A 26,469-nucleotide genomic window follows, 5' to 3' on the forward strand; every position below is an offset into this window, starting at 1 on the left:
TTTATTTGTCCTGGAGTGATGACACAACGACACGGCATAGTCGTTTACCAACAATTGCCACATGATGGCAGCATTATTACGGTAAAATGTTACATTAGGCCTACTATTTTTAATTTGTTTGAAAAAAAGTCTCGTATGCTCATTAAGTATTTATTTTGACCAACACTTCAGAAAAAACAATAGGCCTAGGACATATTATTACAAATTTAAATAAAGGTTTTCTATTATAATATACTTTAAAATATAATGTATTTGTTGTGATGCAAAGCTGAATTTCTGCATAATTACTCCAGTCTTTAGTGTCACATCATCCGTCAGAAATCATTCTAAATGCTGATTTGATACTCAGTTATTATATAAAGGTTTTAAACAGTTCTGCTGTTTAATATATATATATATATATATATATATATATATATATATATATATATATATATATATATATATATATATATATATATTTGTTTTTTTTATTATTTTATTTTTTATTTTTTTGTAGGATTAATTGGGGAATAGAAAGTTTAAAAGAACAGCATTTATTCAAAATGTAAATCTTTTCTAAAAAATATACATCTTTATTATCACTTTGTTTTATCAATTTAACACATCATCGTTGAATAAAATTATTAATTTCTTAAAAAAAAAAAAGGACTGACCCCAAACTTTTAAATGGTGTATATTGTAACAAACATTTGTAATAATAAAAAAAAGCTGTTCTTTACAAAAAATAAAAATAAATATTCATCAAAGAATCCAGAAAAAAAGTATCACAGGTTATAAATATTAAACTATTTCCAACATTGATAATAAATCATCATATTAGAATGATTTATGAAGGATCATGTGACACTAAAGACATGAGCAATGATGCTGAAAATTCAGCTTTGACATCACAGGAATACATTTTAATTTAAAGCATATTCAAATAGAAAACCATTATTTTATATTGTTATTATATTTCACAATATTACAGTTTTCTTTTATGTATTTTTGATCAAGGCTTGATGAGGATAAGAGACTTCTTTCAAAAACATAAAAAATAGTAATATTTCTAAAATGTTTACCAACTATAATTTTTCTAAACTCGTACTGTATTTGTAAAGATATGTTCATACCAACCAAAAGAGAAACCTATAGTGTCTATGAAATGTATAAGCTAACCATTATTAATATCATTATATGAGATATTACAGTATATCACTTCATTAATCATACAATGTGATGCCACTTGACTCAAAACCATAGGTTGCAAGTTTCAAAACAGCAATTGAATAATAATGTTGAATCGGTCAAAATCTGTGGGTTTATTTCTTTTATTAAAAAAATTAAAATTAAAGTGCTTTTATGTACAATATAATAAAAACAACAAAACAGTAGTGATGTATAATACAAAAAATACATTTCACAACAGGTTTTTTTCTTTACATTGGCAGCAAAATGTACAAATACACCTTTACATTAAAGTTTACAAGACATTAACTTACAATAGATCAGAGCATCTTGGTGCGCCATTATAAAGAATGTATCTGAGCATTTGAAGAGTGTAGCAGACTACCGCAGTCCAGTAACTCTTATGTCTGTGTCAGTTCAGCACTGAAATATGTGACTATACGACTATCTATATACGTAACTAAATCTACCGCTTGCAGGTAGCAGCTGATGTACAGTGAAGTTTTCACATTGTCTACTCTGTAAAACGGCACGCTAGTGATAATAATCAGATGATGTACTGAAAAACATAAGCAATTTTGCTTTGCATGATATTTTGAATGTGATTTTTCAAACAGAGGTCTTAGTATATGTAAAACAGTTATATTATTATTATTACAAAAACATAGTTTTTTTTCTTTTTCTGTGCTTGAAATATATTCAGTAAGTGTTTTGTGTGATTGTTATATATATATTTATATATTAGGGGACCTCTGTAGATATTAATTAGCACAGTGGAGACATACCCTTGCACAGATGACCATTCCATATACAGTGGTTTGCGACTTTACATGTACTAGGTAATTCTACTGTGTAGTCCACCAGAGCAGACATGCATGTGAGGTTTGCTTTTTGTTCACGTGTTTGAGTCACAAAAGGGCTACAAGATTACATTTGCTTTCCCGCATACCGTTTAAATCACAAAATCTAGCTCGGAGGCTTTAACAAAACCGTTGGTACTTGCTAACGCAATGTCAGAGGAACATTCATTTCAAGACACTTTCATTTCAACCATGCCACATTCTGTGCAAATACAATAGGAAAAAAACTGAATTGTAATGCATTCTGGTATAAAAAAAAAAAAAAAAAAAGAATGTAAAAACATTAAATGTCGTTCACTACCTTCCCTTACAAATACAATGATACAACTTTGTGATCAAAGTCATTGTTCATCAATATCACATAAATGTCCCGCTTTCAAACATTCAGCGTAAATTTAAATAAGACACAATGTTTCTATTGAAAGAAGAATTTTGGAACACTTTCAATCAATACATAACTACATTCACAATACAAATGTCTGTGTGATCTTTAAAGATCGGTGGCAATGAAATATTACACACTTGGGTGGTGCAATATACAATGCTTGTCTTTGGGAATCTTACTGGAAAATTTTGATACCGGAAATAGATGTTTCTTAAAAATTACTATTATTTTTTGTCTCTGTGTGTTTTTAACTGTACATTTTTACATGGATCCTTATGTTGATGCTATAGTAACTTACATTTGTGGTATTACCCCCATCCCGATGCTTTGCAGCAACCAAGTACTGAAATCGAGCCAGTTTGACACTCTTGGCAGCTGACGATTTATAACGTAGTTTCATATGTCATTGCTCCCACCCAAAAACATCTGTTAGCCTGCTTTGACTTAAGGTGTTATAGTGAACATGGCACTTTTTCATGGAAAAAAAAAATCTGCTGGTCACTTTACACTCTTCGGGAGCATAGATCTCATAGTTTAGCATAAAATTGGCATGTAAAGTCATTTTCATTCTGTCCGAATGCAAATTCATCATTCAAATTTACAACATGGCAATATAAATGTCTTTAATCTGAGAGAAGTACACTTTTGAGTCAAGAGAACAGCTCTTGACAGATCCGTAGTCCACTTGGGCTTCTGAGAGATGTGAAATCAGAAAATCTTTTGGCACATCAATTTTTTTTTTTTTTTGGATCAGTAAACAATTTCAAGAGACGTTTGATCACTATTGACTGTATTATGCACTACTTCAAGAAATATATATGTCGTTAATTAATTTAATTCGTCATTTACTCATCCTCATCTGCTGAGATATTTAGAAATTTGTTTCAACTGTTGTCTAGGGATGCACAGTATATGGGCCACCGTACAGTATCGGCCGATATAACCAGTCATATATTTTTTGAAATTGAGATTTATAGATCATCCAAAAGCTGAATAAATAAGCTTTTTATTAATGCATGGTTTGTTAGGATAGGACAATATTAGGCCGAGATACTATTATTTGAATATCTGGAATCTGATGGTGCAAAAAAAAAAAAAAAAATTAAAAAAAATTGAGAAAATCGCCTTTAAAGTCATCCAAATTAAGTCTTTAGCAACACATATTACTACTAATAATATTTTTTTGGATATATTTATGGTAGGAAATTTACAAAATATCTTAATGGAGCATGAACTTCACATAATATCCTAATGATTTTTGGCATAAAAGAAAAATCTATAATTTTGACCCATATGCATTGTTGGCTATTGCCACAAATATACCTATGCGACTTATGACGGGTTGTGTGGTCCAGGGTCACATATATGTTCATTTTTAATGTTATCATTATCAGCCGATTAATAAAATTTGACGGATATATTAAAATCGATAAATAATGGATTATTTCCTTCAGCTGAGACACTTCAGATGTGCACTGTTCACCATGATGGTTTTGAATTGCTCGAAATAGGATTGAAATCACTACAAAAAAAGGACATTTTTATAATTAAGTGCAAGTCTGTCATATAGGCTACGTAAAATAATAATGAGAACATTATGATTGTGTGCTTGAGACATGGCTTTTAATAGTGAGGCGAAAATGAATGGTATATGAATGGTTTTTGTAATCAGGTTTTAAAAAATGATATAAACATTTGGATTTAGATTTAGATTTATCAGCCAATATATCGGTTATCGGCTTTCAAACATCTAGAATTATTGGTATCTGTAAAAATGTTCATATCGGTGCATCCCATAACTAACAACATTGGACCCCATTGATTTGCATTGTTTGGACAACCAAAAAGTACGTAAATGATGACAGAATTAAATTTTTTGGGTGAACTACAGCTTTAAATCAAAGGTTCTCAACCAGGGGGCCAAACAGGCCTCAAGATAACAAACAGTTTTAAAAATAAAATAAGTCAAAAATAAACTAAAAATCAATTGTAAGTATATAATTGTATATATTTTAGAATGAATATATTTTATCAGGTAGAAATTGTAAGTAAAATATTATAATTTATTTTTAAATCCTTAATCCTTTTCAGTAAATAACTTGAAGATGACATTCATCAGATGTTGTTGTTGGAGTCAAAAAGGTTGAGAACCTCTGCTTTAAATGGTGTTTTAAATACTACTGGTAAATTAGCAACAGATTGTTGGGGTATAAAGAACATATTTTTGCATCTTCAGAGTGTATTTGTGCCTTGGATGTACTCTTAGTATTGCTAACATGCCTTCTTTGGAGTCCTCTACACATTGTAACCCCATTGTGGGCTCTTTATATGCCTCAATCTCACTTGCATACTTTATTTAACGTGTGTACCTCTGAGAAGCTGTGTAGAATACTGAGGTCGTGGCATCACTTATTATTATAGTAGGACAGCCATGTACTGGTTGTTAGCTCTCCTTATTGTGATTTGCATAGTATGCCTGCTATGTGCTGAGGTCGTGATGATATACTGCGCAAAAGTTTTGCATATATCATCAAAGCTTTTTGATGCACCACTACATCTTACATTGTGTTGAAATGTCAGCGAATCATCTCACGTCAGGCACTATGTTTAGCAGAGGCTCTATTATAGACTAAAGTTTGAATTTTCATCTTCTCGTTCACAGGACGGCCAACTCTACGCGGCGGACCGAGGGATGAGATGGGAGCATGACAGGTTAGTGAACCCTGAGGGCATCGTATTGCTTTCACACAGATGCCACCAGACATTTTTTGGACGGACCGGGCGGGACAACCTGATTGGCGTCTCTCGCAATGCCCACCTTTATTTAGCGTGTCCTAGGCCTTGCGTCCCGCTCGTTGTGGCTCTGGGTGCTTCACAGACTTGGCAGTGACTGAGAAATGTGAACAGGTCACCAAGACAAAATGAGAGGAGACAAAGTGCAAAATAAAACCCAGTGATGGTACGTTTCCAGTCATTTTCAGTCTGTCCCTCCCTTGGTGCTGTTCAGTTCAGAGGCCACTATTTTTTTTAACAGTCATCCAAAACAAACTTAAACAATCGAGTCTTTGATCTCCGAGCCCAGTCGTACTCGAGGCCGCGGGCAAGTCGGCGAGATTTCCACGTGGCTCTCCTTTAAGTTCAACGGTCTCTTTTCGGATTCCGAGAAGCTCTTGCTGTTCTCGGGTGAGGAACATTCGTGGGTTGGCGTGCTGCAGATGTAGTTATCATTGAGTGTCTGATAGCCCTTGTGGTCAGACACAGAGGGCGGGATATTGTTGCCGTTTAACGGAAGGCTTTCCGTGTGCTTCCCTGGAATCCGCGGTTTCTTCTGTTGCATGTTGGGACACTCGCCTTCCTTTAGCATGGACTTCATCCTATCCCGGTTCCTGTACGCCACGAACAGCGACAGGACCACCAGGGAGAACACGAGTAAGGCACACACAACAATCAGTTCATTCCAGTATGTTTTGGTTTTCTGCGGTGACCAGGTTTCCCCGGGCAGGATAATCGCCTCCCCTTTGGGCACGAGCTGTGTTCGGGAACGTCCAGTCAGGGTGGTGCTTTCGTGCTCTGCTTTAACGCAATAATTCGCCAGAAGTTGTTGGTAGCCACCTTCTTCAGACCAGCATTCATAGACCTCCTCCTTGTCCACTTGGGCTACGACCACCAGCCCCCCGTCAGGACTAGGGTAGACGAATCGCTCGGCGTCATTACTGTACGCCCATCGCCTCTCGGCCAAGTTGGATCGCAGCTTGCAGGGTAGAACCGTAAACGTGTTGACTGGTATTTGTACCACATGACATGATGGAACACCTGTGGGTTAGATGGTCTTATTAGTTACCAATAAAGCAAACATTTATCTTGGATATTAGCAGACCACTATGCAACCACTTCAATTACTTACAGTCTATCAAAGGGTCTTGCCGGAGGCATTGTGTAAATGCGTTTGGTCATGCCACATGCCACAGTGCTTTTGTAACTGTCAAAGCTTGCCTTACCCTCATGCACTCTATGGCACTTTGTGGTTTGTTGGAAATGAATTCTACAAATAGTGATTCACACTGAGTTTAGATATTGTAAAGGGCCTTTCACACTGAACACGGTTAAGCAATGCCAATGTACGTCTCAATGACTCTCTTGAATCAAAACAATAGACCCCTATGAAGACCTTCACACTTTTTTCTGAACAGTGTGTCGTTTTTTCGGCTGCATTCAACAACTTTTAAATGACAATATCCAGGCCGGACTACTGTTACTAACTAACTTTTTTAAAGGGTTAGTTCACCCAAAAATGAAATTGATGTCATTAATGACTCACCCTAATGTTGTTCCTCCCGTAAGACAGTTAAAGATATTTTATATTTTAGTCCCAGAGCATATGCAGTCTATGCACACTATACTGTCCATGTCCAGAAAGGGAATAAAAACATTATCAAAGTAGTCCATATGTGACATCAGCTAGTTCATTAGAATCTCTCAAAGCATCGAAAATACATTTTGGTCCAAAAATAACAAAACCTACGTCTTTATTCAGCATCAGTCTTCTCTTCCGTGTTCCTCAAATAAAGATTCAAACAGTCATGAATCAGTGAATCGATCAATGATTCGGATCGCCAATGTCACGTGATTTCAGCAGTTTGGCGGTTTGACATGCGATCCGAATTGCTGAAATCACGTGACAATGGCGATCTGAATCATTGATCGATTCACTGATTCATGACTGTTTGAATCTTGAGGAACACAGAAGAGAAGAAAATGCTGAATAAAGTCGTATTTTTTGTTATTTTTGGACCAAAATGTATATTCAATGCTTCAAGAGATTCTAATGAACTAACTGATGTCACATATGGACTACTTTGATGGACATGGACAGTATAGTGTACATAGACTGCATATGCTCTGGGACTAAACGGGTGAGGAACGACATTAGGATGAGTCATTAATGACAATAATTTCATTTTTGGGTGAACTAACCCTTTAATGTCTACTGACATATCAGGACCATTTTATGATTAATTGAAATATATTTCTTACATATAATTCCTTTAGGAAAATTATTCCGGAAGAGGGAAGAAAATGGATGTTGAGTGTTATCATTGGAGTCTGAGTCTAAGAACAGATTAATTCTTATATGTTATACAGATTATAATTTCTAATAATTTTAATAAATGAAGAGCGCTGTTTCCTTCCGTGCGTGTCTGTTATGAGTCAGAGCGCTCGTTCCCTCTATAGCTGTCAATCATACTATGATCATAACTCCTGCCCTTCCAAATGGTGACGTTGTGTTCATTTCCTTGTTCTGCATGAAGAAACTCAGGGAAACATTTCCACAGATGAAACAAGAAGCCAAATAAATATATTATTATGATGATCATACTCTGTAAGAGTTTTTCCATGCGGCTTGGGGTATTTTTATAACAATAAATAATGAGAAATGCCTACATGAGAAATGTTAAGTAGTGTAGCGTTCAGTTTATTATAAAACACTACAAATCTGAGTTCAAAAATTAAGTCAAGTGTGATGCATCATGTTTATCATGTTGTATCATGCTGTTAACTTCTTGTTTGCCTTACGAAGGGTTGCATTTTTAATAAATTATTTGGAAGCACCAGTGGCAGTGTGCCGATTTTGTTATTCAAATAAAAGACATCTGCCCATTATTTAATCAAAATCTACTTTAGATTGCAGTCAGAAGTTATTACATGTACTTGATGATGTTTTTTTTGTAGTACCAAACTTTATTTAATTCAATTTACTGTTGTATGTTGTGCAGCGTATGAGGATAAAGCCAAATGGGAAAACCTATGAGATAAATTTATTCTCGGACAGCACCACCTGGCGTGCATGCGTGAATTAGCTGGCAATCATTTGTTTCGCGCTCAGTGTGAAAGCTCCATTCGCTTTATCACATCAAACTCAGTGTGAAAGGATCTTTAAGTGTGGCTTTTACTCACGTGGTGGAGTCGGTTTTGCAGAACGGGGGTTTAGCATTGTCATTTTGCACATGGCAGTGTTGGCATCATCTACATCTTGTTGCCATTGACTAGGAAGAAAAGAGCAGCGATTAGAATAAAATTCAATTCATACATACAGTAGAATTAAAAAAACACAAAAGTAACAGACATTTACAGTGTTACAAAAGATATACATTTCAAATAAATGCTGTTTTTTTATTGGATTAATAAAAGAACCCTGAACTACATCACAGTTTGCACAACTCTTTTCAACATTGATAATTATAAGCACCAAATTAGCATATTATGAACTGACACACTGAAGACAATAGGCCTACTTAACCATAAACTAATGCGCTTCAATTAAGAGCATATATATATATATATATATATATATATATATATATATATATATATATATATATATATATATATATATATATATATATATATATATATATTTAACATTTTATAACTAAAATAAATTTTAATATTTTTTGAGGAAATAAAGTAAAAACTGTCCTGATGATCATAATTTAGAAAAAAAAAACCTTAAACCTAAAATAATTAAATTCTTAAATAGAAAACCTTATTAAGTACTTTGGCTTAAATAAAATAAAAAAAGCAACTTTGTTAAATTATTTGTAATAAATGAAAAACTTTTGTCTGCCAATTCAATGTATATAAAAATAAAAAACCAAACCGGAAATGATGTCATACTGCCACATGTCACCCCTGCAAACCCTCATGAGTGTGTGTCAAGGTCAATAATTCTCTAATCATTTTCATATTTATTTAAAGTTGCAATATGTTGTATAGTACATTCCACTCAAAAACCTTAATGATATTTATGAATTTAAAATAATGATACACTCAAGTAAAACAAGGTGTAAGGAAACCTTGTTCCTTATTTATATATGGCATTTTATTACTTGTTAGTATAATTATTGGAGTGCAATAGTCGGATGCTAGCACAAGTAATAGAAATCTACTAACCTCTTAGTGGGAGCATGTTTGATATTTGAACACTGCTTCCCTGTCCAGGCACAGTAAGGATCTCTAGACAGCACACACTCTCCACAGCTCTGATAGTTGGAGCAGTTGGCAAGAGGGATTTCAACCAGCCCAGAATAGCTGGACACAAACAACAGTCCCTGTTGGAAATGCAAACACATCAGAAATGAGACACATCTACAGGACAATCATATATCCAGTTTGGATAAAGATGCTTTATATATATTCAGTAAATGCTAATAGATGATAATTGCAGTGACAGAGGTAATGAGTCTTTTTAAAATAGCTCTTATGCTGTAACATATACAGATGAAGTATAGACTGAGTAGTGTATAGACAGAGCAGACACTGTTTGTTTCCCATCTGTTCACACAGATCCCCAGAGAAGAAACAGGGATGCAATTATCTCCCTTCCAGCCCTCACTATCTCTACGGTTGAAGGGTCCTTTTTCCGGCCACGCTGTCATTTCACTAATGCATTATGTTCTTCAGCATGCATAACAAGTACAAAGAAAGTAGATGAGTTTAAGGGAAAAATGAAGTACCTTCTCATCATCCAGTTCGATGTGTTGTACAGAAAGTGGCTCGGGGAAAATCACCAGCTCTTCGATGATATACATCTTGTGCTGAACATTGATGGCTTTGTGAATCCTGCCGTCATCTGAAACAAAACGCAAGTGATGTGAGACAATTTTGTAATGATATTGGCTGTTTATAAGTACTTAAAAAACACATATTAATGCCTTATTCTGCATGAAAAGAAAGAAAGTAATAGTTTGGAAAGACAAAGGGATGAGTAAATGATGACATTTTTGAGGCAAACTACCCCTTTAAGCAATGAATCAGTAGTTACAAACCAGCTTAAATGTCTAAAGCAACCGATAAAGTCGTGCTGCTTGATATTAAGGTTTGATTTCCCAAGTCTAAAATCCTGGACTTAAAATCCCGTATAGTTAAATCCTAATGGGGATTAGGGCAACATGTAAAAAGCCTTTAATGCAGGAATATTAGTATAAAATCAGATTTGCTATGGTGTATTCCTGAGCTTTACATGCATATGTGGCGGTCTAAGCCCTCACCGGTGCCGATGAAGAGCACGTCATAGGTCTTGTGAAGAGCCTGTACTCGGTGCACAGCGAGCTGCGTGTAGCGCACATTTCGTTTGAGCAGCAGAGGCTGGCTGCGAATCACGCTATCCATGAGGAAGTGGTCTTTCACAAAGTTCAGCACTTTATCAGGCATGTGCAGAGACGAGGAGATCCCTTGGGCACGGGCTGCATTGGTGATGCACTGCAGGAAGATGGAAAAAAGATGCTTCAGAAACACAATATCCATGTCACTATATCTCAGTGATATTTGTTGAGTGGCAGCTTGATTACACCGGAATCAATGTAACTTTCAACACAAACACTAATGTCAGGTCAGATTATTGAAAAGATTTGTAACACTTAAGGTCCAATTCTCACTATTAACTAATTGCTTATTAGCATGCATATTATTAGGATATTGGCTCATATTAATGCCTTATTCTGTATGACCATATCCTACCCAATACCTGCATTTAACTACGTTACTAATAAGCAGTAATTGGGACTTTATTTAGGCAAAAGTCATTGTTAATAGTTAGTTAATAGTGAGAACCCTAATCTAAAGTGTGATCAAAAGATCTTGTACTCAGACAAACTAAACTCATGGTAAAAATAAGCTCTGCCTAATAATGGATTGGCCAGCAGCCACATCACCCTGTTTCCCACTGAAGCTAAGCAGGGCTGAGTCTGGTCAGTCCCGGGATGGGAGACCAACGGGGGAAAAACAGGAGCTGCTGGTAGAGGTGTTAGTGAGGCCAGCAGGGGGCGCTCACCCTGTGGTCTGTTTGGGTCCAAACGCCCCAGTATAGTGATGGGAGCACCGTCCTTTGGATGAGACAATAAACCGAGGTCCTCACTATCTGTGGTTATTAAAAATCCCATGGCACTTCTCGTAAAAAGAGCAGGGGTGTAACCCTAGTCTCCTGGCCAAATTCCCTCCATTGGCCCTTACCAATCATCGCCTCCTAATAATCTGCATTCATTGAATTGGCTCTATCAGCCTCTCTCCTATCCACCCTGGTGTGTGGTGCGTTCACTGGCACCATTTATCTGTGCATCATTTCTTAGCCCTCAAATTTTTTCATCAAACATCCTGACAACTTTTATGTAATACATGTCATGATCACAAATTTCAAAGGAAGTTTAGAACAGATGGGTCAGTATGGTCAATTAGTTGTCCACCAACAAACTAATTTGTCAAACTCTTGTTTTTGAGTATCTTTTTTCTCTTAAAGGGATGGTTCACTAGCCTGACAAGGATGTTGGGTCTGGGAACACACCATTGGGAGGGCTCAGTCCAAGCGGCGGGATAAACGCTTGTCTTTTAAATTCCCTCTGCATGCAATAGGATAGCGCTTCAAACAACCAGAGCAACGAAGAAGGTGACATATTCAGAGTGAGAGTCCTTTTTTAAGAATGACTTATTGCCGTTCTTTGCTGTTTTCTCAAAGAATAGCTTAATTCCAAGTCTTCCAGAGTCGCGGTCAAAGCCGATTCAAAAGACAGCTGTTCGCCAGCAGCAGCCATCTTCTTTATTTTCAAGTAGCAGGGGATTTAAGCGGAACCGTCGCATCTCTGCTGTCATTACATTAAGCCCGTCCACCGACTCTATACACAATGTGATTGGCCTGACCAGAGTTTGGTTTTTCAAGCTCGCAAGCCAACGAAGAGTTGATAGACGACCCTGGCTGCAATTACATTTATATTCTAGGCTAATAGTTCACGCAAATATGTATATTTCTATCATCATTTACTCACCTTCATGTCATTCCAAAACTGTGTAACTAACTTTCTTTCACGGAACATAAAATAATATATTCTGAAGAATGTTGGTAACCAAACAGTTACCAGTTAGCAGTAAAATGTTCAATAAAATGTAGCACACATGACAGGAATGACATGAGGTTGACTAAATGTTGACAGAAATCTCATTCTTGGATGAACTTTTCCCTTTTGAGTAGTGCGTCTTTTCTGATGCTGTGTTTTTTTAGAAACATGACTCAAGACCCCCGTGTTCGATTCTGTTGCGTTCCATCTAGTTGTTTTTGAACATAACAAGAAACGTACCGCTCCGGGTCTGGGTTCTGGTACTTGGTGGTTGTAGGTGTACCACTGCTGCGTCTCCCGATTAACTTCCCGGTAACGTCCATTAAAAGCCTCTTCAACCTGGTCCATTGTAAACGCACATACAGCTGAGCTTCCTGAAGCACCTTTGTACCTGTACATACAAACACAACATTCATTACAATCTGTCTGTGAGTGCACGCAAAATGCAAAAGTGTTTTATTTAACCTCAGACATAACAGGTGCGTAGGCGGAAACAAGAGGGAGGCTATTCTGAGCCTCGCTGACATCTCCTGCCTGTCCTGTCTCTTTTGCCCCATGTTAATGCACTCAATCAATACCCACAACTCCCACACTAAGCAAAAGGAGTCTGGTTGAGTGCCAGGCAGGCTTCAATAACAGAAATGAAAGCTGGATTTCTTCTTTTTCTCAAAGGTTTAAGAGGAACACAAACACAGCCACAACAATATTCACTGTATCTGTATTCTAAATGCAATTTCAGGAGATATAGCGTAATACGTTACCACTGTGAGGTGAAGACTCCGTAAAACACGGTACTCTTCCAGGCCTCTTTGCTGGGGGTCAGTACAAACATGTCCTGGATGATGTTGAAGGGGAACCCATCGTCAGGCAATGAACATAGGAGCTGGGCTTTCAGAAAGGTTGTCCATTTCTTTTGAAGAACCCTCTCTCCACCTTTATCACCCTGTCGAAATACCAATAGAAATGAGCGTTATTTTAGTTTTATATTTTAGCATTTAATAATATTTTAAATTAGCATTTATTTTTATAATTTTAGTTTAATGTTTAGTAATTTTATTATGTGCTTTTTTCATTTTTATTAGATTTTTTGGTAACTTTACAATACGGTTTCATTAGTTAACTACTTAACAGCTTTATTTCAAATATCAAAAAACGTTTTTTATTTTTATTATATCGTTTTAGCGCATGACAACCCTGACCAAAATGAGTCCTGTTATGAGTTCCTGGAGCTCAACTCGTGGTCTGATTCACTGGACACTCACAAACACTGACACAATATAAACTCTGAAGTTGATTTGGATAAAAGCGTCTGCCATAAATGTGAAAGTAAACTGAGGAGGATATGTGCAAAGACTTGTTTTGACCATTTCCTACCACCAGAGGGAACTAGAAGCTGCCTGCGATTCCAACAAGTGGGTGCATAAGCCAATGGAAATGTTGATTATGATGGCAACATTGTCTGTTATATAAAGATTTAGAACTGGACAAGCTTCTATCTTCAGCTTCTATCACATGTTGTGCATTAAGACTGAGCACAACAGTGTGTTTTTGAGATTGAGGCCCTGAGGTTGCAAAGGCCTTAACTTTGGTACTTTTAAGTCCCTTTAAACAAAACAGGCAGAATAATGCAAGGGCTTTAATGTCTATCAGAAGAGAAAACAGCCAGTTATGAGAATTTTTCAATTAGTGAGCAATGTTATGGATCTGTTTTGCTGTTCAACATAATATTGCAACATAATAAAAAAGAAAAGACAAAGGGGTTGTTGTGAAATGATGTGACTAATTATTGGATTCCCATAAACTATTGCGATACTTATTTTGACTTCTCCCTTTAACTTTAAGTATGGTGCACTATTCCCTGTGCTGTAGTCCATTATATAAAAAGAAGCTTTGGGGGTAATGCATTTCAGGTAACGCTTAATCAGATTACTTTTAGTAAGTAATTAGTAAAGTAGTTAATTAGTAACATATTACTTTTAAATGCACAAACAATATCTAAGTAACACAAGTTGCCTTGTTTTCCCATGAATTGACTGATAGCTCTCCTGTCCTCATGACATTGTGAGTAAGTGCAGAGGCGGTGTGTGAACATGATGGTTATTGTAGATCTAGACTGCATTTACTCTTCTCAATTGCTCAAAACAGATTCAATATTCTTCCAAATGAATTAAAACAGTGCAATTCAAACTTAAACCTGCAATAATTAAATATGTTGAATGACACATTCAACAGAAACCAACCAAGTAACACAATTGTAATGCATTACTTTTAAAAGTAACTTTCCCCAACACCGTCAAAAAGTAAGACAAATATTGGTTTAAAAACTAAGAGCCAAAGTGATCTTTGAAAAATACATTCAGAACATAAAAGGCATAGTGGAAACTTGCAAAAGGAAGGGATGTTGGATAATAAACCCTATGACACAGGTGAAGTAGAACAAAGCAAACCATGAATCAACTAAATATTTTTGTTTTTCAGGGCAGCTTTATATTAGTGTCAACCCTCGCTCAAGCAGAACTTTATACTGAGCACCTGAACAAACAAGTGGCCGGAGAGATAAAATCAAAGATGAGAACAGAATGAGAAGTTTGGGCAAAGAGCAGGGCAGAGAAACAGACCAATATGAAATACAAATGGCCTGAACGTCAGCCAGAGGTACGTAAAGCAGAGGTCCCAAAAGCACAATTTTTATTCATCCATCTTAGCTGCTCTCCAAAGAAAATGAGCTTTCCTCTAATTATAATATTATTGTAATCCAGCACGCAAGACAACGCCTTCCCTTACCAGCAGGACGGCAACAACACATTCCAATAAAATCTTTTAAAGGGAAACTCCCACCTATCATTGAACAGCAGAGTTTAGCGCTGTGAATCTACAGCTGAAGGCTGAGTTACACTATAATCCATAAACAGTGCTCGGACCATACAGTAAACGCTCTTCACAGCATCACATAAAATTGCTACACTAATCTATAATTGCTTCATTGTTTTCGGGTCAAAATTTAAATAATTTAAATTTAAATTATGTAATAATATTTATTTTGTAATACCAAATGAATGTATATAATACATTTTTGTATTATTATTTAAGGGTATTATTATTTTTAATGAGATGCAGTGTTGGGAAAAGTTATTTTTAAAATGCCTTGCAATGTTCCTTATCTCCTAAAAAGCAGCTAATTATTTTTCCATTTATTTGGCAAATGTAAAGGCCTTTTTGCTTATCAAGTTTGTTAAAGTTTTGGTTGGATTGGATCATAGAAAGTCAGCAGCAAAGACACTGGTTAATAAAGTGAGATTAAATACATAAAGTATATTTTTGCAAATCCTTTTTTTATTAAGTTTGTGGAATACTGAATCTGATTTTGTGCAAGTGAGATGAGTAAATGCATGTTTAAATATATGTGTATATATATATATATATATATATATATATATATATATATATATATATATATATATATATATATATATATATATATATATATATATATATATATACATATATTTAGTGTATTTCTACAATGGCAGAACAGTAATAGCTGAAAAGTGCACCTTTGGTTTGAAATCAAAGGATTGCAGCTTCTGCTCATTGTCATTCTGAGTGTAAATGATATGGTACTCTTTCAAACCCAAACCCCAGGCGCAATTCAGAAGGAATCTTAAAACAATAAGAAACTGTTGCAGTACGTAAATAGATAGTTTGACATGCATCACAGTTTCCACTGGAATTTGACGTGGTCGTGGGTGGAAAAGTGCTCCAATATCCATATTATAGTGACACTTGATTGGAGGTAAATAAGGAGTCAAAAAGAAAAGGAACCAAAATATAGAAAGAGCAGTGGAATTGAAATCATTCTCAGACTTCAAAAGCAAGACGAGAAGGCAAATTAATCTCGCAGATGTTGTACTCCGCTCATGCGCCGATCAGAACAGACAGGGTCAGTGCTGTTACCCAACTGGCAACGTAGAGACTCTCTTAAGATTCAGATCACTCTTTATGCGCAAATGCACCGATCTGAGATGGAGAGCATAAGCAAAGGGAAATCAAGTCAAAGATGGGCTTGTGCATCGGCCCATGAGCATTCCTTTGTTGCGCGCCACATCACATAGTGCACGACAATTAAGTCTACTAATGGGCTTTGCAGGAATCATTACATTTGTTTACTATATGAGAGGAGATAAGGTACAATACCAAGAAAATGCAGCTTATAAACATAATCATTGCATTCCCTCCCTCATGGCTGGGCTCCAGTGGATCTGGTTGGAGGAATATGGGGCATGCTAAAAAGGGAACCTCGGATAATGTTTAAGGTAGGGGATGCCAATAAGAAGGACACATTCCCCTGGCATGGCAACCATTTAACTGTCAGGAGGCATTTCATGCAGTCTGTGTGATAATCCATATTACAAGGCAAGAAGACAGGAGTGTGTGAACCTTCTATCGGCTGCCGCTTGGTAAATTAGCTAGTGTGAAAACGGAAACCATTAAGTAATTATTCTTAGTGAAGCTGGTTTGAAAAGCCTATTTGAATGAGCTACATGGCAATCGCTGAATGTTTATATTCATCACTGTCATCACTGCGTTTAAAAATACTAAGGGGTCAAAGTTAGCATAGCACCGTTAGCCTCCTGCTAGTAGATGCCATAACTACACTATCTGGATTGATAAGACATGCAAAATTCTTTGTTTATTTTGACTAAATAAGAGTTTTGACTTATTTCGCAAGCAGCATATAAATAGTTTAGGCATTGTCACATGAGCAAGAGAGGTTATGTTAGATGCTGATATTCAGACCAACAAAAAACAGAAGTTAAAATTTAGAGACATACAGTTTAGACAGTTATTTGCCTCTTTTTGCACCGTATTGTATTTCGTACCTGTGATTTTGATTCAATGGAGTTAATGATTCAATGACTCACTCTTACAGACAAGTACTTGTTTCGTTCATGAATGAATCATTCATTGGTTTGAATTACTCTACTGAGTCAATGATTCAACTGCTCACTTATAAAGAGAATCACTTAATTTATTCCTTAATGAATCAGTGGTTTAAATTTTTTTTTTTTGGGGGGGGGGGGGGGGGTATTCTATGGGCCCTATCACCTGGTGCAATATGTTGCCAGGCACGACACACGTTTCAGCTTGACGCAGTTATCATTTACATGTCCAGCGGCGCGTTGTTTAAAAAGCAAATGCAATCGTGCCCATCTGTTCGCCCGTAGGTGTGCTGATCTGAAAACGAGGTGTGTTCAGGCGCATTGTTGACGTTATTGTTATTTTTATGCAAATGAAAACGACTGCACCATTTACCAACAAAAAACAGTTTTAAAGTCAATAGCATTTTTTTGCGTTATTTAAAGGGCATGTTAGTAATATATGCCTATAGTCTTATTATTACACACACAGGGATGCGCAGCAACACACAACAATTTGTAAATATTAAAAACAAAAGAATTCCTCTCTGTTGTTCAGTCTTTTCACTTTCAAATTCCACCACTGTGCAAGAGCAAAGGGTTTTAAAGAGAATGGGAGATGAGACTCTGATTGGTTTATTGCACGTAACACACATAACTTATTATGAGACTACAACCCTTTTGGACTATGTGCCTGGCATGCAGACTGTGTTTAATTTTTTTTTGTTTTGTTAAATTAGCAAAAGTGGATTTGGACTTAGCGGATTCGGACTAAGTGCACTTGCGCCATGCGCTCAGAACATTTTTAAATTTTAAAATGTAAATTTTTTTTCATATAGAGTCACTAATTTGGGTTGAACAAACTGGTTGAATCATTGATTTAATGACTAAATCAAAAAGAGAGTCACTCAATATATATACACACACATAATATATATATATATAATATTAATTATATATGAGCTCTTTTAAATCTTTATTCTCTAGTGAAGAGTTTGGGACTGTGCACATATGATGCCATCAGCCAATAAGTCAGATAGCATTTATAACTCTGGCTCAAAAATAACTGGAAACACCCATAGGATAGCTTCATGCTGGTACTATAGACCTCTTTGTAAAGAACTGTGAGGAATGTGTGTTTTGTGTGTGTGCAATGCACATTTTCAGCTGCCCCTCAACTCAACAGATGAATGCTAATATTTGCTGAGCAGAGATAAGAATTGGAGGCGGACCAAGTAAAGGGAAAGCTCTGCATTGAGGAATGTGTCTTTGAAACACAAACCTCATAATATCTCTGAAAGGCAGCGGACCTCTCTTACCTTGGTGTGACGCATGAAACGATCACACAGCCATGTGAGCCAACACACTCTGTCCCACATATGTGCACTAATATTAACATGCACAAACATACTGCCATGTAATTCTTTTACACTTCATTGAGGGAGGTGTATAAATGTTGTGTGTGCATGTATTTAGTTGGATTATTGCTGTGGGGAGAATGGCCCTCATCCAACTCCCTTCAAAACTGTGTTTACACCAAAGTGTCCCTCACCTTACACACGCGAGCGATGCGTGACACAATGGTGTTGTCAAAGAAATCAAACTCCTTTCCCGCTTCACTGAAGAAGAAGTAAATCTTATCATCATCGCCGACTGTATTGTCTTTGGGTAAACTCTCCTGAATGTAGGCTGAGCCCACAAAAGCAGGGTCTGTGGGAGAAATAAAAACAAGTGTCAATCCACGCCATGGACTGTACACCGAGACAGCAGCGTTTGTAAGTAACGTGGACTTTATGTCACAAATATAGCCACTGGTCCACCTGAAAACCCTTTGACCTAACAATCTCTAGGTGTAGTTACCAATATAAGATATTTTTATTACACTATCAAAGTGCACAGAATCGATTTTGCATAGGCGTCTTTCATCAACTTTGCCACTTACACTCTAAAAAATGCTGGGTTAAAAACAACCCAAGTTGGGTTGAAAATGCACCGACCCAACAATTGGGTTGTTTTAACCCAATGGTTGAGTTGTTCTTACCCAGCAATTGGGTTGTCTTAAGCAACATTTAACCCAACCACTGGGTTAAAACAACTCAACCACTGGGTTAAAACAACTCAGCCATTGGGTTAAAACAACTTAATTGTTTGGTCGGTGCATTTTCAACCCAACTTGGGTTGTTTTTAACCCAGCATTTTTTAGAGTGTATGGCAAAATATTAAGCTATTATTGAGCATTCTTTAGTCAGTTGAGAAGGGTTTGACTGTGTAAACTGACACTAAATTGATTTGTTTTGTTGTCTGTAGTCTTGCTTTATATGAATAACTCTCGGCTGTGCCAAAACTGCCTCTTAGTGGTAACTTCAGGGGGACTAAAGAGGACAGAATGGGGGAATTGTGCTGCTTATAGAACCATCTACTTGCCTGCAGTTTGTGCAATTGTAGCACCCGAGTCACTTAAAAACATAGTTCACCCAAAAATGAAAATTCTGTCATTAATATTAAATATGATATATGAAATAATATTAAACTGAAACGAAAATCAGTAGGGTTGCCTTCCTTTAAGGTATATTGAAATATCGACAACTATAAGATAATTAAATACTATATATATATATATAGTATTTAATTATCTTATAGTTGTCATTCTTGGTGTGAACGGGCTTTAACCCTTTAATTGTACCTGGTAAAAAGCACTTCGTTTTGAGAGATGCTATTTACAATGCGGCCAATTAACATGGAAAGAAAAGATGTTTGTGCTGAAAAGAATTGCAATGACATCCGTGGTTATTTCCATTTGTATTACATTGAATGTATACCTCTTTTCTGTTCACTTAAATAGTCATTCCATTCAATCAAGTGTATTTTGTATCACTTTTCACGATAAATATTGCTCTTAAACAGTTTTACAGTGAATACAAATGGCAAAGGTGAGGAAAAAGTGAAAAAAAGGTGATGTTAGCATCTAGTTAAACTGAATTGCAGAAGGTTAGTGATTAATATGCAGGTTTTTCTGCTCAAATACTGTGCGCAATTGCTTCATTAAAAGCAGGTCTGTAGTGGATTTGGCTCTTACCTTGAAGCCAGTTCAGTGAGTTTTCAGTCTTTAAGGCTGTGCCCTGGCCAAGGCTTTTGTAAATGATGGGTTCGTTCCCTTGGAAGTTACTGACCGTGCCGGCATACAGTTCTCCATCTGTAAAACCATCATTCAAAGAAACAGACATTAATAAAGCAAATAGGGAAAGGGTGTTGCAAACTCTACTTTTTGTAGCGGGTATAGTAGCATTAAGATGCGTTTTGATTGATCGGATCACAAGTGGACAAAGCTAAATACAGGTTTGATCTTGCCCACTGTCGACCACTTCAAATGGTAGTCAAAAACGCATTGGACCAGATTGCTTTCGTAGTGTAAACGAACGGTCATGTGGTCGAATGCGTTCAAACAGCTATAAAGCAGCCTACTCTCCACCTTCTGACCTAATGCATAAACATTATAGGAAGTGCGCTAGCCAGACAGGATTTAAACTTTGTTGGCTGAAGACATAAGTTTGTTTTGAAGATGAAAAACGTACCAAGCACAATGTTCTCTCACATTGTTCGTCAGAATACCTCCCGCTATTTTGACTCCTTTACAGATTTTACGAGCTCTTTGTGAGTTTGCAGCTGGTAAAAATACCATCATATATACCCATATACAATAAGCGTATTTAGCACACAGCATTGTTTGGGATGTTTTGTTGCAAATTACGTCATAAAAGCTTTTTTTTTTTTTTTTTTTTGTATCTTTAGGTTTGGTGTTAAAAAAGTGAACTAGAACTAAATTACATTTTTAGACCAAAGGAACCAAGATAACTAAATTAAACAGTTTAAGTTTAATACGGTGATGCCAAAATACTAAAAGTTACACCACTTTTTGTAGCACATACCAGCTATGATGGCCGTTGACTTGTATTCGGGGTTAAAAGGGCACCGGCTTCGACCATCTTCGCTGACTATTTCTCCCATTTCACTGCGCACCAGGGAAAAATCCGATGTGTTCTGGAGGGAAGAAGACACAGGGAAATTCTTTAAAGACAGCAAGCACTGTCTCTTGTATCGACTGTGCTGACCGCTTGCTGCCTGTGTAGATCTAAACAAGGAGCTTATTTTGCTGAACAGAACGTCATGTTATTGCGATAAGTCTGGGGAGATAGTAAGAACAGGGTGAACGCACTCAAAGGGACTCGAAGGGATGATGTGTGTACTATCGACTGTGTGTGGGCCAAGGATACTGATAAAAATGATGTTTGGAGGGAGTTGGGGCTGGATGCGCTCTGATTCTTTCTCGTTTATGTCTTTATAGGGGCATAAATGACAATGTAAACCATTTCAATGGACAGCTGTCACAAAATCAGCCTGTGTATGCAAAGAACACTATCCTTAAGCTTCAATCTTAGCGGTCTGTGTCGGCCCCTCAAGTGCGCAGACCAATTCTAGCCTAGTCTCCAGAGTGAAGGGTCTAAGTAAAGTGCAGGGCAATAATCATTTCTCATCCGAACGGCATTTACCCTCAGTGTATTTCTGAGGACATTTTGACTGACTGAGTAAATTACATAGATAATTAATTCCTCCCCTGCAGTCTGTTAAAAGCATGGATGGAGGTGGTGAAATCCTGGAGGAAAACAGAACAAAAATGAAACAGTACTTACGATGTATGCGCAGATAGGGCTGAAAGCATACGTTCCGCACACGTACAGGTGAGTGCTGTTTACACGCAGTAAAATCTTGATGTAATTGAAGCAGTCAGTCTGGAATGAGAAAGCGAAAGCAAAAGGAAATTTATAAGAAAAGGGAAAGACAGACAATGATTTAAGACATGCATGTGACGGTTACTAAAGTGCCGGGCATTGATGCACCTATTAGATCACTTGCACTGCATCCGAAATTGAATACTTCCCTTCTATATAGTATGCGACAGTACCCCAACAGAGTAGTATGTCCGAAAACATAGTAGGCAAAAAGTTCCCGGATGACCTATTTCTTCCAGCGAGATTCTGAAGTGTGCATACAATGGACACTTTTCTATCCAGCGAGGTCACAGGAGACGATTTATGAACGGCAGTGAAGCGACCCTGGTAGGTCACATGATAAGGACAACATGGCGGATGTAGTACACCCCGCAGCCACATCACCCTGTAGCCTAAGACTAGTTTCCCACTGAAGCTAAGCAGGGCTGAGTCTGGTCAGTACCGGGATGGGAGACCAACTGGGAAAACCAGGAGCTGCTGGTAGAGGTGTTAGTGAGGCCACCCTGTGGTCTGTGTGGGTCCTAATGCCCCAGTATAGTAAAATACTGTCAATAAGCACCTTCCTTCGGATGAGACGTTAAACCGAGGTCCTGACTCTCTGTGGTCGTTAAAAATCCCAGGATGTTCTCTCGAAAAAAGAGTAGGGTTATAACCCTGTCATCCTGGCCAAATTTGCCCATTGGACTCTGTCCATCATGGCCTCCTAATCATCCCCTCTCCTGATTGGCTTTTTAAAACGTCTCCTCTCCACCAATCAGCTGGTGTGTGGTGAGCGTTCTGGCGCAAAATGGCTGCCGTCGCATCATCCAGGTGGGTGCTGCACATCGGTGGTGGTTGAGGAGATTCCCCCTTCTATGTAAAGCGCTTTGAGTGCCTAGAAAAGCGCTATATAAATGTAAATAATTTTTATGTCCGGATTACAGTCACACCACACACATTCATAATTTATAGAACATACTTTTTTAACGGTCGTGAATTAAGTTCAAATTCAAATGTAGTACCTAGACAGTATGTAATTTCTGACACACTGTTGGAGATCGAAACTTTTTGATAGGAAGGATTCCAAAATATGACAATCTCCTTGCAAGGGCACTCCCTTGAAATAAAAGGCAGCTATATATATATTGTAATCAATATATAGGCTCATCTATACTGTTTTTTGTGTGTGTTTTATATATATATATATATACGAATTTAATTTATTTAATTTTAAATTAAACACCACGGGCAAGAAACATCTATCCAGAAAGATATAACACAAATACAAACTATTCTTTAAGGTTTGTAGGTTGCAACATAAGCAGAGAGATACGAGCATGCTTTTCCCCTGACAATTATATGCAGATTTGCTTTTATTTATTTCTCACTGTTAAAAACGATGGCTCTTTACAGAATAAATAATCACAATTAATATCATGATTTCTAACCAGTCTTTAGAAAACAACTATTAAGCAGTAAGTTTAAATTGTTCACATTTGTTTCAAATTTATTAAATAATTATTTTCATTGAAAATTTCCACTGACCACCTAGCACCCCTTTTGGAAATTTTGGAGTTTGAAGCAACTCGAGGGTGGACAGATGATGACATAATTTTAGTTTAAATTAAATTATTTCAGGAAGAATTTAGACATACTGTATATTATTTCTGCCACAGTATAAATAGGATAGTTCATCCCAAAATTGAAATTATTTAATTATTTAGCAGTACTCACTCTCATGTCGTTACAAACCTTTCTGACTTTCCTCTTTAAAAAAATACTTTGATAAACGTCTCAGTGTTTTTGTCCATATACGATAGAAGTCAAAAGGTTCTAATGCTGTTTGATTCCTGACGTACTTCAAAATATCTTCTGTTGTGTCCAATAAATATCAAACAAGTTTGGAATATGAGGGCGAGTAATTGATGACTGGATTTGTATTTCCGAGTGAACTATTTCTTTAGGATGAACATTTAATTTTTTACAATACGATAGTTATTCAAATTGATTTTCAAATAAACACAAAAAAGAGAAAAACTATCCCTTTAAGGCAAACTTTTTATTTTTTACTTACTGTATGATGGTTATCCAAATACATTTTCAAAAATACAAAAAAAAAAAAAAAAAAAAATCACAAACATAGAGTTTGGCCATTACATAAAGGTGAATGTAAGCACCAGGCTTGTTGCTTGGCTGGGGCTCAGAATGTGTTTTCACATCAGTGGGTTTGATCTAAATCCTCTGTAATAGTCTGGGAGAGGTTTCTGGCAGCTGCGTGTCATCGGCCACAAGAAACAGCAGTTATTACTGTGTCTTCATCAGGGTCCCAACATCCATCCAAACCTGACTCCCAAGACAAATCAATCTGGCAGCAAATTAGGCGTGCTGATTATTAATCTAATAACAGCCCTTATGCAGTGTCAAGCTTTCAGGGAAATTACAGTGTGGACGTGTCAAGGCAATAACGGATCCTGCGAACTGAAAGTAATGCGACGGGCAGCTTCTCAGATTCAAGTTTTGCCCAATCCTATAGCTAACACCTACTTTAGAGACCTACTTATTGCTTGAGTTATATGAATCAGCACGGAATATCATGTTCAAACATACTCTCTACTTGGTTTGATGAATGTCTCATTCACTTACCTGTAAATCTTTCCCTTTGAAACTGCACTCGTCTCTCTTTTTCTGTGGTGTGCTCCATGTTAACTGAAAAAGTGGAAATCGCAAGCTGACTGAGTTGAGCAGTCTCAGCAGCTTTAGTACATTTACAGTAGCATCATGCATTAATAAGCACATTTACATTGAGTGGGCCTACATTGAGTCACCTTGGCTGTAACATATTGCAGTCTAGCCTTTCTGTTATGTTCAAAATGAATCAAGCAACGATTTGCAGTGAACTGTGAAGGTCTATTTATGACTTAAAAAGTTAATTTGTCGCAAAGTATAATGCCAAAATACAATAGGGGAGAAGTGGGACAACTGGTAAAGTAGGACACTTGGTGTGAATGAAACTAAAGCTTCCAAGCTTCTAAAAGGACACAAAAACCCAATAAAAGCGGAAGTGATCCTTATGACTTTTGCACTACATTTCAAAGTCTTCTGAACCATACGATAGCTTTATTATGTAGCCATTTGGGTCATATTTTACCAATGACAAATTATCCGAAAGTGACCCACCTTAACCGTGTTCACCCTTATGTGTGTGCTTAAAGGGACAGTCTCTGTTATTGTTCAGTTTACTCAACCTTATGTTGTTACAAACCTGTCTCCATTTCTTTCTTCTGTTGAACTCAAAAGAAGATATTTTAAAGAATGTCCAATGCCTTCAAAATATCTTCTTTTGTGTTCAGCAGAAGAAATAAATTCATACAGGATTGTAACAACGTAAGGGGGGAGTAAATGATGACAGAATTTTCATTCTTGGGTGAACTATCCCTTTAAGTGATGCCTAGATCCAACATTATTGATATTCTACTCTCATTTGAACCTTAAATGACTAATTCCCATATCACAGACTGATTCGCATGCTTATGAATTCTCCAAAATGAATCACACAGACATACTCACATTACGCTGCAGCTGCGTTCTGCTGATATCGGTGATATTGAGTGCGAAGAGAGTCTCTCGAGCGCCAACGTACAGCATGTTATCCTCTTTACTGAGGAGCAGAGAGGTGTAATTGAAGACTCCATCGGGTGAAAATCTCTTGGCCGACCTCTCGTTTGCATCTATGAGTAGATATGGAAAAAAGAGAGGGGAGAGGGTGGAATGTCAGCGAAACCCAGCCAATAAGATTTACTACTGGAAATATGATAAATGTGCAAAAGTCTGATATGCAATTGTGCTTTTCAACTGGTTTTACTTCAGGACAAACAATTTTCACTCAGAAATTGTTAGTACATTTCACAAATGGGAAGTCACATTGAATTAAACATTCAAGAGAAAGACTGAAATGGTATGGAAAGTAATCCAATGATCTTTTTAAAAGTTTTATTTACACCTGTGAAAAATCGATTGTAATTTTGACTGTAAAAATGTAACCGTAAAAACCTGTTAATTTGTTAAAATCCTATACAGAGGGAAAAAACGAATAGATCTAACCTTACATTTTGTGAAATTTTAATTCATTTTATTTTATTTTATTATTTACATTTCCCCTCTCCTGAACAAACCTTAGATTCACCTTTGTTTCATGACCCAGTTAAGAACAAATTCAGGGGAGAGCGCAATTTTAAAAAAAACGCAGATGGGAGTGGAACGTTCTGCTCATGATCTACTGTCGACGCGCTAATTAAAGAACACAGACGCAGACGGATCATTTCCTTAATGACCAACATAATCTGCCAAGAACAGTGCGTTTTTTTTTTTTTTTTACGTGCTTTTTATGTGCGGTGGTGCAAATACCTGTAAATTGACTTGCGCAAATCTTAGTAAATCACCTTGCATGATTCGTTTAAATACTCTCCTCCCATAAGTTTTGCATCTGAA

At 36.8% G+C, this 26,469-nt stretch overlaps 1 protein-coding gene across 7 annotated transcripts in view; it reads right to left on the minus strand.

Annotated features, from left to right (window-relative positions):
* Positions 1 to 1,297: 1,297 nt before the first annotated feature.
* Positions 1,298 to 26,469, minus strand: part of sema4ba (sema domain, immunoglobulin domain (Ig), transmembrane domain (TM) and short cytoplasmic domain, (semaphorin) 4Ba) — a 112,312-nt gene continuing 87,140 nt past the window's right edge. For all 7 annotated transcript variants that reach the window (XM_067418953.1, XM_067418950.1, XM_067418951.1 and 4 more), the window contains 13 exons: positions 25,549 to 25,709; positions 24,625 to 24,687; positions 21,904 to 22,002; positions 21,142 to 21,253; positions 20,292 to 20,408; positions 18,768 to 18,925; positions 13,061 to 13,242; positions 12,540 to 12,690; positions 10,464 to 10,674; positions 9,930 to 10,045; positions 9,367 to 9,524; positions 8,371 to 8,459; positions 1,298 to 6,228 (listed from right to left, as the gene is read on the minus strand). In XM_067418953.1, coding sequence (XP_067275054.1) covers positions 5,465 to 6,228; positions 8,371 to 8,459; positions 9,367 to 9,524; positions 9,930 to 10,045; positions 10,464 to 10,674; positions 12,540 to 12,690; positions 13,061 to 13,242; positions 18,768 to 18,925; positions 20,292 to 20,408; positions 21,142 to 21,253; positions 21,904 to 22,002; positions 24,625 to 24,687; positions 25,549 to 25,709 — 2,381 coding nt within the window. In that variant the 3' untranslated portion in view covers positions 1,298 to 5,464. The remainder of the gene's footprint in view (positions 6,229 to 8,370; positions 8,460 to 9,366; positions 9,525 to 9,929; positions 10,046 to 10,463; positions 10,675 to 12,539; positions 12,691 to 13,060; positions 13,243 to 18,767; positions 18,926 to 20,291; positions 20,409 to 21,141; positions 21,254 to 21,903; positions 22,003 to 24,624; positions 24,688 to 25,548; positions 25,710 to 26,469) is intronic.

The sequence above is a fragment of the Pseudorasbora parva genome, chromosome 16 (assembly GCF_024679245.1).
Source record: "Pseudorasbora parva isolate DD20220531a chromosome 16, ASM2467924v1, whole genome shotgun sequence".
Classification (NCBI taxonomy): Eukaryota; Metazoa; Chordata; class Actinopteri; order Cypriniformes; family Gobionidae; genus Pseudorasbora; species Pseudorasbora parva.